Source organism: Actinia tenebrosa, unplaced genomic scaffold (genome assembly GCF_029948245.1).
Source record: "Actinia tenebrosa isolate PJP-AT-01 unplaced genomic scaffold, QUT_ActTen_1.0 PGA_scaffold0__85_contigs__length_37466705, whole genome shotgun sequence".
NCBI classification, from domain to species: Eukaryota; Metazoa; Cnidaria; class Anthozoa; order Actiniaria; family Actiniidae; genus Actinia; species Actinia tenebrosa.
The window spans coordinates 6,668,785-6,681,463 of record NW_028292569.1 but is presented as its reverse complement, the minus strand read 5'-3'; the positions used below and the strand labels follow the sequence as shown (position 1 = coordinate 6,681,463).

The window sequence follows — 12,679 nt, the reverse complement described above, 5'->3', positions numbered from 1 at the left end:
ATATACCATGCGATATGCTCTGACCGTATATGTGACTAATGCCCCCTTAATGCCTTAGATGTACCAGCGCGTCTTAGCCATATTTGCTCAGTTGAATTATGCTCATCATATTTGCTAAATTTAACTATGTTATCAGTCTTCAGCTATTGTCACTTATGGCAGGCCAAAAAAAATAGAAACGATATATGCCGTGACAACCACCTCATACTTTAAACATAGCTAACCTATGTTAAGAAGCAGGAAAAAAGACATAAATCATACTGAAACATTTTTATTGTGAATTTCCTTTTCTTGACGACTGATTAACTATGAACAATTTGTTAACTACAACTAATTGAAAATGCTAGTTCTGTAAATTAATTATAGGTGTTTGATTCATCTTGTGACAGAATTTGTGAAAGAAGATCATAATATATTTAGTTGTCAATCGATCTGTGGCTTATGTACGATTCTTTTTAGATATTCTGTAGTAGTACACTTCATTTATAACTGCAAAAATTTAATTAAGGACACCGAACGTGGTTGGGTTTCTACGAGTTTTATGAATTAAATCTTGTGTCACTGTTCCTCCGTTCCTTTGGCCTGATTTCTAGGGTTTTCGTTCTTCTTTCGATTATTTGAACATTATACTTGTTTACTTGAAGAAATCCAAAGGTCAATAGGCTTAAATAGCCGCTGCTATACCGTTTGACCTTTGGATTTCTTCAAGTAAACGAGTATAACGTTCAAGTAATCGAAAGAAGAACGAAAACCCTAGAAATCAGGCCAAAGGAACGGAGGAACAGTGACACAAGATTTAATTCATAAAACTCGTAGAAACCCCAACCACGTTCGGTGTCCCAGTGCCCTTGATTTGATAAAAACCTTTAGGCTCTCAATGCCCATTCGGGACCTCCAGATGGCCTTGGGCGTCTTGACGGCTCTCCGATTTTCCGCTTCAAAAGCATGGTGAGACTGCGCTCTGACAGCCTCCTTTTTGCTTTTCGGTCCATGCTTTCCATGAACTGGTTAGCTAGGGGGCTTCTCCATGGCAGAGGGTGTTTTATTAAAACTTTACTCTGCTTAGTAGGGCCCCCTTCGTTATCAGAGCCACTGTCCGCTGTATCGTCATCAGCCTGGTCATCCGCCTCTGACATCGACTCCTCTGATGACATATACTCCAGTTTCATAATTGCCTTGACTTTCTCTTTGTCCCCTGGTGATAGCGAGGTTGACAAGTCCGCTGCCTTGGATCTGGATTTTAGGAGCTAAAAGAAAAAAGAAAAAAAAACACCGTCAGTCAAAGTTTCTTATTAAACAAAGTCATAATCGTTGCAAATTCAGTTTACTCACATTTTGTTTTCTTTGTGTTTTCCGCTGCATCTTTTGATGCCTTCCAAGGGCCCCTGAACGCTCTCTTTTGTTTCTCTTTCTCCTCGTCAGAAATTGACTTTTAAGGGCAGCTGAAATTATATCAAGTACCCATATATTAAAACTTGAGACAAAATTTGTTAGAAATGTTGGCATTTGGCCGACAATTACTCCTTTAGCATCCATTTGTTTTTGCTTTGTTTTGTTTTGTTTCGTTTTTTTTGTTTTTTTTTTTTTTGTTTGTTTTTTTCCCATGTTATTTTATTTCAAACTGCTTCCCCTCCCTTCGGCATTTGAATATTTCTAAAAGGATTTCGTTACCCCCCCCCCCCCCCCCCGACCACCACCACCACCCTTTGTCCTCACCCCTCCCCCCCGGGTTAACTTTGATAGGTGCATAAGGCCTTTCGCACTTCGTAAAATAAAATACATAAATACCTTCTAACTCGACGGCAGAGACATCCTTATGAACATTCAGAACTCTATCCCTTATCGCGTTATTAATCTGTTCGTTGACGTCATCTCTGAAACTAATTAGGAAATACCATATTTGAGTGGTAAGTGGAAACTTAATATGGAAAGTAACTATGGATGATTCAGACAATATCATTTTTATTAAATTTTCATACTTACGCTTTAGTAAAATCCCATATAAGAGGGTTTTCTTCCCTGTCCCGTAATTTCTTTGCTACCAAGCGTACTTCAGACTGTAATAACATAATATAATTCATTAAAATCATAAGATGTACCTTAAGTTATTCTTAGACATAGTAATAATGTTTTCATTATTTTTATGGCTGTGATTGTATAATATTGGGGAAAAAATCGAAATCAAATCAATTCCTTTACAAAAAAGGAAATTATCATTATCATTCAGTGTCTTGTTATTGGAAATCAATAGTAAAGTTTGGTAGCATTAACCACTACCATGGCGGGTTTCCCGCCAATTTTAGCATTGCATAAATTATACCGCTACATAATTATACCAACTACTCTTCGCGCCAAGAATTCCCAGTAAAATTATCAATAAAAATAGCTTGCTTTTTTAAATATTGCCACTTTACTTACTGCAACAGCCTTTGAGACAGTAATCTTGGTCTTGCTGTTGTCCTTATTCTGCTGGCTTTCTTTTAAGGCCACTAGTATTTGGCGGTTTTGTTCTTGCAGTTCTTTAAACTGTTTTACAATCGTTTCGAAATTTGAAGAAATTTCTTCTTTTTCGCTGTCGGGGTCAACGTTCTCATTCTCGCTTGTTGCTTGCAATAGGCGATTTCTGTGTTCTCTTAGCACATCCTCGTTACCACCAGGGACAGAGGGAATAAGTATATTAAGCCTTTGAGAATTGGCGCCATTTTCAGTATGTCTACTCGTACTGCTTGTACTGGTAGTTGCAGTAACAGAATGGATTGGCATTGGGCGTCCTGGTAAAGGTGTAGATGTTCTTCCCATTTTTTGATCGCGACGAATGAACGCAATTTATAAGCAAAGATATAGAATGTGCGGGAAACTAGATGACCGACAGAGTTTGTTACCTGTTTGTGACCAAAAGGCGAATGAACGAATAAGTACATCCACTGAACAAATCTACCCCCTATCTATCACGGCGTATCACGTGACTTGTGATGACATATACGTTCATATAATGAAGTCTAATAATAAAAAAAGGAATAACTGTCTTATAAAAATGCTGAAGTTGTATCCAGGATTCATGTTAAGTAATATATCTATTATCTTAAAGCTATTTGCTCCATTTTATAAAGTTATGAAATTTTTTCTAAAGCCTAGATTCACGAAATATCATTGCAATAAACTTGATTAGCTTCTAGCTCTAAAACCATCGTACCATTATCTGCCGCCAACAGTGACAGCTCTAAGGAAAAGGGTGCGGTAATAAAGATCCGGCGTGCTTTTGTCCAATGGCATGTGGTTGATGGACGTGGAACTTTATTACGCTGGAATATGGCTTTTAGCCATTCAAAATGCTTGGATTTTGAGTAATTATCCCAATGATACACACCGTCTTTTTAATTATATAGTTCTGGAAAACAAAATGTCTTCTGCGATGTCAAAGCGTTATCATTGCTTTCATTGTAACGAAGATCTACATTACAGAGTATTTTGCCGTCACAAAGAAGAATTTTATGATCCTTTAACAAATCAATGGCAATTACAGCGGAATGACGACGAAGACTCAAATAATAGTATTTTCACTCACGAGATTGACGGCCAGAACGACACTTCTTCTAATGACTACAGCGAGATAAACGTTTTGGACCAAACTGATCAAGACTCCTCTGATGTGCCAAATACAAACCAACCATCAAGTGACGAATTCTTACCAGCTACTTCACAAAAAGGTATTGATGTTATACGTTTATTTGATGATTAGATTATATAATCTTTAAATGTTAAAGTCAAACTGCATATAGATAAAAGACTGAATCTTTAACAAGCGGCTGATTTGCACATGATCTAGCTCCCCTATTGGATTTACTACCAAGCATTAGTGTTATTGAAGCGAGATTAAGTTAGAGGTACAAATGATTCTTTTCTATTTCTATCTTAGCCTCGTTTTCACCGTTACTTTTAAGAAGGGTGCATTATTAAGTAATCGGCTTATGGTTGCCATCAAAACCTCAGTGTTCATTCAGAAAGGTTCATTCAAAGAGTTTATAAAATCATAGCTAGAGATAACTCATTTAAAACGCCAAAAAGAATTAACTATGTTCAAATGGATATTGCTGTACATTTTCGTCTCCAAATCAATTCATGACTGTGGTCATCCTGAGATAGCATGGTATCCGGCAAAACATGTTTGTCAAGTTAGAGAAATACAATTATAAGTAATTTATTTAATATGTCTCTTGGGTTTTTTATTTTCGATTTATCATTTTTCTTTCACGAATTATAAATTGTTGTTTTGCTGACTTAGAAATTTATATTTTATTTTCAATGGAAATCATTTATTTTCAGAGCAAAATTTGGGTCAAAATTATGCATTTAGGGACCGGTCATTATTTAAGTTGGGGGGGGGGGGAGGGGGGGGGGGTGGAGGAGAAATTGTCAGTGACGCAAAAAAATTTCAAGGCCCCCCCTTTGAAGGCATCCAAGTTTATTGAAAACCTCCCATGGATTGTAGTAAAAAATTTAAAAATTTTCCCTAAAAGTCATCTTTAAATTTCAAGACCCCCCATTTTTCACTAGCAAAAATTTCAGGCCCCCCCCCCAATTTTTTCTCCCCCCCCCCCCCCCCCCCAACTTAAATAATGACCGGTCCCTTAGCCCATGAGGTTTTTTTTACTGACATTTTTTTTCTAGTATTATAATGGTTTCAGACTTTATCTTATACTATGTTGCAGTTATACAATGCCGAATGAATAAAATACATCGTATTTGCTTATGTTTAAAGGAGACGGAATAAATAACTTTGAGGAAGAAGATCAAGTGTTTTGGGATGACAAGTCGGACAGTGAATCTGACCATGAAGAGATAAGAGGAAATGAAAGAAGGAGATTGGTTGAAACTTGGGATATTGATATCAAAGACCTAGAAAGAGATTTTGAACAATCTAGTGCAGAAATAAGCGTTGCCGTCGAAGCAAGTTCCCGAGTGACCCTTATTAACTGGATTGCCTTGTTTGTGTGCTTTTGGTCTGCATACTTTTCTGTACCAGACCGAGGCATTGATATTCTCCTCGCCTTTTTTAAAGCGATTTTTCAGGTTTTGTGTGAGCTTTCGCCAATCATTTTCCCAACCGCAGTATTGGTTTTCCCGAGCTCCTTCAAACTCTTGAAAAATTATCTTTCTTTTAAAGATAAGCATTCAAAGTATGTTGTTTGTCCGAAATGCGACACCCTATACCGTTTTCAAGACTGCATAACAACAAGATTCGGGCGTGTCATTGCTAAACCATGTTCTCACATTGCTTTTCCGAATCACCGTCAATTGTTTCGCCGCACACCTTGTGGAGCGGAATTGCTTAAGGAAATTCGTTTGAAAAATGGACAGACGAAATTGTACCCACGTAAAGTTTATTGTTATAAAAGCATCAGAGAGACTCTAACTCACTTTATTAAGCGACCAGACTTTGTACAAAAATGTGAGATTTGGAGAAATCGGAATGTACCGGATGATATTTTAGTTGATATTTACGATGGCCAAGTGTGGAAAGATTGGCAATATTTTAACAGCACTCCTTTCCTTGCCCAGCCTAATAATTATGCTTTTATGCTGAATGTTGACTGGTTTCAGCCTTTTAAGCACAGTGTCTATAGCGTTGGAGTCATATATATGGTCCTCCTAAATCTTCCGAGAAAAGAAAGGTACAAAGAGGAAAACGTAATAATAGTTGGGGTAATACCTGGTCCACACGAGCCCAAATTGAATATCAATACGTACTTACAACCACTTGTAGCCGAATTGAACTTATTGTGGCACGAAGGCATCCAAGTTCGGCCTCATGGGAGTAGAACAGCAAGATGTTTTCGAGCTGCCCTCCTTTGTATTGCTTGTGACATTCCTGCACTAAGAAAAGTTTGCGGTTTCTTAGGATGTACTGCTCACCGAGGGTGCTCAAAGTGCACAAGATTTTTCCCCGGAGATTTTAGTAGCATGAATTTTTCAGGTTTCGAAGATGACGATACACCAAGGACAAATGAAGAGCACCGAAGAGAGGCTCAGAAAATACTCAATGCAACAACCGCTGATGAACGAAACCAAATTGAAACTTCCACTGGAACAAGATATTCTGAACTCTTACAGTTGCCTTACTTCGATTGTACTCGTTACCATGTTGTTGATCCTATGCACAATTTGTTTTTAGGGACAGCAAAACATTTAATGAAAAATGTATGGCTAAATGCTGAAACGCCAATTGTTTCTAAAGAAAATTTGAATAAAATCCAGGAAAAGGTAGATGACGTCAAAGCACCATCATTTATTGGGCGTCTCCCGAAAAAGATATCAACATCGTTTGGAGGATTTACTGCTGATCAGTGGAAAACATGGACTCTCTTGTATTCTGTATTCTGCATTTGGAATATCGTTCCAACAGATGATTTGGAGCTGTGGAGGTTATTCGTATTGTCCTGCTTTCACCTTTGCTCTCCACTTATTACAACTGAAGAGCTACAAGAAGGACATGATTACCTAGTGGAATTTTGTAAATCGTTTGAAAAAAGATATGGAAAGGAACGTGTTACGCCAAACATGCATCTACACCTGCACCTCAAACAATGTATTTTAGATTACGGGCCTGTATATTCATTTTGGCTTTTCAGCTTCGAACGTTTCAATGGGATTTTAGGAGCGTTTCGAACTAACAATAGATCTGTTGAAATACAAATCATGAGAAAATTTCTCCAAAAGCATGAACTAAGAGATATCCCTTTACCAGAGAGATTTCGAGAAACTTTCCAACCAGTATTTCAACTTCTTCAGGAGGCACAACAAGTAGGAACACTTGGCGAAAGCATCCCATCAATACCATCAACACTTAATCTTTCAGTTGGTCAAGTACTACGTTGCTTAGAGTGGAGCAATATGAATGCATACTCATGTTTTTCACCTCGATCCATTGATGTTCTTGATGATGACTATACAGAATATCTCTTTAAAGCTTATGAAACAATTTTACCTCAACACTCGGTCATTGAATGTGTTACCGATACGTTTGAGAGAATTAGTACCATTGGATATTCGGGGACAAAGCTAGGGTCCTCTGACTCTAGACTGGAACGTTCTTCCTTCATTCTTGCAAGTTGGTGTGGCCAATATAGTGGCAGTATTGAGACCGATTCATTTGACTTGCGCCCCGGTGTTGTCAATTTCTTTCTTAAACAAACCATTATAATTGATGGCAAGCAGGAATCATTGTGTATGGCAAAGGTTCGATGGTATCAGCGACATCCAGAAAGACACAGGATTGGCAGACCACATGAAATTTGGTGCAGAAACTTGTTTGAAATGGAAGGGCCCTCTACATTCATACCCATACAAAGGATACACAGCCAGTTTGTTGCTGCTTACGATGTTATTGACAAAGAAAGAGTATTAATTGTTTGTCCTTTACAACGTAAATTGTACGGATGATGGAGATGACAGTAAAGTATCATCCAGGAAAAATATTCAAAGCTATCAAAAATAAACTGTTTGAACTGTGCATCAGTAACTAGATAGTCAAAATGAAAATTGAATGAATTGTTTGATGACTTTAAAATTAGATGAATTAAAATAATTATGAATGAAATTGCATATATTGCCAATAAAAAAGATGAATTCATATGTTTAGACTAAACAAAATTGATGCTTCAAATAATATTACAGATGTTAGCGGTTTGAAATGCAGCTCATGAGGTTAATGGGTTAATGAGTTTTCTTATTGTTACTGGAAAAAACGCATATACGACTTACGCATATTATAAATACATCGTCCGCGTATTTTCCTGTGTGTATCAACGCATATAACCTCTCCTTCATGACATCAAAGCAAAACAATGATTGAATTAATGTGGTCGCAACATTGATGTCATGCGTTAGGAGAAAAAATTGACACATATGACTGAGATGGACCTGCATGCACTCCCCCCTCGTAAGTCGTAAAAACAAGCCAACATCCATCATAATTCAGTTGAAAAATTATTGATTTGTTTTGAAAAGTTTTGATTGCAATGAATTGAAACGGAAACCTCACATCGGATATACTCAGTTTGGGGTATTGTATTTGCTCCCCAGGTAAATATGGGGCAAAGCCTAGTGCAAAGTTGATTTCATATGTGCCCTTCATTTGACAATAGGGCAAATATAGGGCAAAAACGGTTATCATATATCCCCACTGGGTAAATGCGTCTAAACTAAAGGCAAATATATAACATATTTACCCATGTGTTCAGATGTATGGCAAAGCAATGGCAAATTTATTAGAAATTTACCCCGACCTTTGCCTGCATAGGCAAATGTATGGGCAAATATAGAGCACCATATTTGCCCAACATTTGCCAAGTGGACATATGATGACCAAATCCATTATTTCGTCGAGTGAACTAGTCGGTCAAATATATAGATGCAAACAAGTTTTGAACTAAAGTTATTATCATTATTTTTCAGTTATGTTTCGGTTTTGAAAGCCAAACTTATGGTCACGGCTAGCAGTAGCTCAGAACAATCAGAACGCAACATTGATGACAGATCACTAATGGATTTGACTAATACAGTCATTAACGTTGTCCACCGAAAAAAGACATTTACACATTTAGACATTTATACTAAAAGAAATATCACGTGTTTCCTCGAGATTCTGGCATAAAAACAAATGCTGCATCTTAAATCCTCACTAAATGGTCAGGGCATTCTGGATTTTCGATTCACGAGTTGGATTTTACATTTACAGTTCAGGCTGACGCACACCAGGCAAAGAATACATAATGAAACGCGTGATATATCTTTTAGTCTAAATGTGTAAATGTGTAAATGTGTAAATGTGTAAATGTGTAAATGTGTAAATGTGTAAATGTGTAAATGTGTAAATGTGTAAATGTGTAAATGTGTAAATGTGTAAATGTGTAAATGTGTAAATGTGTAAATGTGTAAATGTGTAAATGATTCACTGTGTACATGTGTACATGTGTAAATGTTTGTAAATGTGTAAATGTGTAAATGTGTAAATGTGTAAATGTGTAAATGTGTAAATGTCTTTTTTCGGTGGACAACGTTAACGACATTGACTGTATATGTTATGCATGTTAGCTTACTATTTTTTTCGAAGAAAAGATTTCTTATTGACTAGAAAAGTTGACTTGCTAGACCATGGTAGCGTGACACTTCGCAATGCAAAATATGTGAATCTTGTAACCAGAACAGGTACACTCAAAAACACTCAGCACTGGCTACATTGTTGATTCTATAACATCTTGAAACCAACCCTTGAACACTCACGCATGTATTACCTCATACTACTAGAATATTAAACAGATCATATGATATGTAAACATATTGGGTCGTAGAATTCAGTTCATAATACGTTGTTGGTGAACTGAAAGCGCCAAGACAAGAAACTGGTCCAGAAGAACTCTATCAAGCCAGAGGAAAGGTATGTTAAAAGCATGAACAAACCGTCAATACAGGGCGGTTTTTGCTACCAAATGTGTCTCTACACGCTCAATGTAGAAAAACCTCGGCAAACCGTTGATTTCAAAACTTTTGCTTTTTAACATAATATTTAATTACCACATATAAAGTTTGCGTCGTTTTTTTGGGTTTCAGCCATGAAGACTCGTACATTGAATGTCTGTTGGACTCTTTGCTTGGTGGTCGTCTCTATTTTGCCACAAGCCGTTTCTGAGTTAGAAGATTGGAGTTGTTTTGTGGGGTGCGTACAACGGGTGAAAACAGCAATCGCGGATGCGATTGACCCGGATTCTCTCAATTGTCTTTTAAGGTGTTCATATATAAGTTCTTTACAAGCGCTCAGTGATTGTGCTAGAAAATGCGACGCAAATAGGAATAAGGCAACGGAGAATGCGCGCAAAGTAGCTTCTAAATGTGTGATAAATTGTGGTAAAAGACCCCCATTAATGAAACCCGGCTAGCGAAGGAAAGACATCATAAGAGAGAAAATAGTTTAAAAGCAATGTAAAAATATGAAAAAAATTTAAAAAATTTAAAACCGATCATGGCTGAAATAAGATAACTATAAACAGAGGTTTCTATATATCATACTATGAATAAATGAGTATGTGTTTAATAAAGCTAGAGACTATTGAAAAATTTTCCTGGCACATTAAATTCATGAACGAGTTAATTGTAGAGTGGTTTTCAAAAACCCGTGAAATACACTTTAGCGCATTACACTTTAATACACTTTATTGTCCGCATTTTCTTTTGATTTTCTTTTGTGTTTTCGGTGTATTACAATTTATTACACCTTAGTTATTTCACTTTGTTTCACGGGTTTTTGAAAACCACTCTAAATGATGCTCTATTTTCAACTTTGAAATCATAAGTATTAACCTGTTGAGTTGACAGACATACAAACAAATAAAAGTAAAGTGAAGCTGAATAAAAGGGAAAATAAGTAAGGTGCAATATAGAAGAAATATGGTTTATAGATTTCGAAACGAAACGAAATATTAGGGCTTATTCTACTTTGCGGAACGAAACGGAACGAAATATTAGGGGTTATTTTACTTTGCGGAACGAAGCGAAACGATATATTAGGGCTTATTTTACTTTGCGAAGCGAAACGAAACGAAATAAATTTGGGCTTATTCCAAATTGCGGAACGAAACGAAATGAAATGAAATATCATTCCACTTTTCGGAACGAAACGAAACGGAATATTAGGGCTTATTTTACTTTGCGGAACGAAACGAAAGGAAATTAAATACTATTCCACTTTTCGGAACGAAACGAAACGGAATATTTTTGAATTGAATCAGTACGTACATATATACCTTCAAATGTTGCGTCTTTATGTTCGCTTCTCAATAGATATATTTACGTTGTTTCTCATTCCTTATTTGTGAGATTTTTTTGCTAAATATCTTGAAAAAGAGAAATATAAACTTGACAAATAAAGCTTTTTCCTTGGACTATTGCAGGCGCATTTTGAATTAATTAATAGAGAGTTTTAATTTGACTTTTTTTCTCCCCGCAAACGGCAAACGTGACCACGTTTTCATAGTTTTCGTGTATTTTACTTTACTTTTACAAACCTTCTCATCAATCGCAAATAATCTTTCGTTTTTCTACTACTTGAACTTTTTTGCGATTCTTTTTCAGTAATTTAAAAGAATTTTTTACTGGTCAACTGACGTTTCACGTTTGCCAGTGAACGTAAATCTAAAACTCTCTAATAACACATGGGTCACAGCAATGAGCTCATAGACCCCTTGCATGTAGAATCAAAGCAGCTCGATCTGGGCGGTACAAAACAAATTAAAAGAATTCCAATCTCCTGAGAAAGCAAGTTTATATCTATATAAATTATAGTAAAATAATAAAGTGGTTTTTCAAAAACCCGTGAAATACACTTTAGCATATTACGCTTTAATACACTTTATTGTCCGCATTTTCTTTTCATTTTCTTTTGTGTTTTCGGTGTATTAGAGTGCTTTTAATAAAAGCGTGAAACTCTAATTGCTAAATAGTACAATTTAGTACTATTTTGTTAAAAATTAGTTGAAGCGTGAAGAGCAAATGCGCACGTGCGTCGAATAAAAAATAACACAATACACAAGTGAAATGGTTTGAAAGTTTTTATCAATTCCTGCAAAATCAAGACAAGAGACACATCTAAAGCTAAAATAACCACAAAACGCAAGTGAAATGGTTTGAAAGCTTTTATTCCTTCGCGCTGCTGCAAGATCAAGACACAAGACACACCTAAAGCTAAAATAACCACAAAACGCAAGTGAAATGGTTTGAAAGCTTTTATTCCTTCGCGCTGCTGCAAAATCAAGACACAAGACACACCTAAAGCTAAAATAAACACAATACGCAAGTGAAATGGTTTTAAAGCCTTTATTCTCTCACACTGCTGCAAAATCAAGACAAGAGACACACCTAAAGCTAAAATAACCACAATACGCAAATGTAATGGTTTTAAAGCCTTTATTCCTTTTCGAGCTGCTGCAAAATCAAGACAAGAGACACACCTAAAGCTAAAATAACCACAATACGCAAGTGAAATGGTTTTAAAGCCTTTATTCTCTCGCGCTGCTGCAAAATCAAGACAAGAGACACACCTAAAGCTAAAATAACCACAATACGCAAGTGAAATGGTTTTAAACTTTCTATTCCTTCGCGCTGCTGCAAAATCAAGACACGAGACACATCTAAAGCTAAAATAACCGCAAGTGAAATGGTTTGGCACACTAGAAGAATAAGTGCTACTTACTCTATTACAGCTCGCTCACCTTACAAATACTCTGGCTGGCTGTAAACGTCAATAAATGTACACGGCATTCAGTATCACAAAAGTAATCATACCTAGTGGTTTCGTTGCTTTTTGTACACAAGCGTTTCTAAAACGCGCTCGACTGCGCTCGACTTGATTATTCGCACAATCGCGGTTCATTGATTGCACGTGCACACTAAATTTACTAATTACTAATTTGTACAAAATAGTACAATTTAGTATTAGTAAAGTTTCACGCTTTTACTAAATGCACTCTACAATTTATTACACCTTAGTTATTACACTTTGTTTCACGGGTTTTTGAAAACCACTCTATATGAGAATTGAATCCTATTGTTTTGTCATTCCCCCCCCCCCCCCCCCCCCCCAGATTGAGCTGCATTCCGACGTGCTAGTGGGGTATTGAACAATGAC

At 36.5% G+C, this 12,679-nt stretch overlaps 2 protein-coding genes across 2 annotated transcripts; both read right to left on the bottom strand.

Annotated features, from left to right (window-relative positions):
* Window positions 1-638: 638 nt before the first annotated feature.
* LOC148913359 (uncharacterized) lies at window positions 639-1,436 on the bottom strand. The gene is made up of 2 exons (XM_089027908.1): window positions 1,333-1,436; window positions 639-1,247 (listed from the first exon to the last, which is right to left on the bottom strand). The coding sequence occupies exons 1-2, from the start codon at window positions 1,360-1,362 to the stop codon at window positions 867-869; spliced, it is 411 nt and encodes a 136-aa protein (XP_088884034.1). The 5' UTR covers window positions 1,363-1,436; the 3' UTR covers window positions 639-866.
* LOC148913358 (uncharacterized) lies at window positions 1,419-4,319 on the bottom strand. The gene is made up of 4 exons (XM_089026061.1): window positions 2,419-4,319; window positions 1,984-2,057; window positions 1,781-1,880; window positions 1,419-1,442 (listed from the first exon to the last, which is right to left on the bottom strand). Exons 1-4 carry the CDS (start codon window positions 2,797-2,799, stop codon window positions 1,419-1,421), a joined length of 579 nt encoding a protein of 192 aa, XP_088882187.1. The 5' UTR covers window positions 2,800-4,319.
* Between the last annotated feature and the right edge of the window lie 8,360 nt (window positions 4,320-12,679).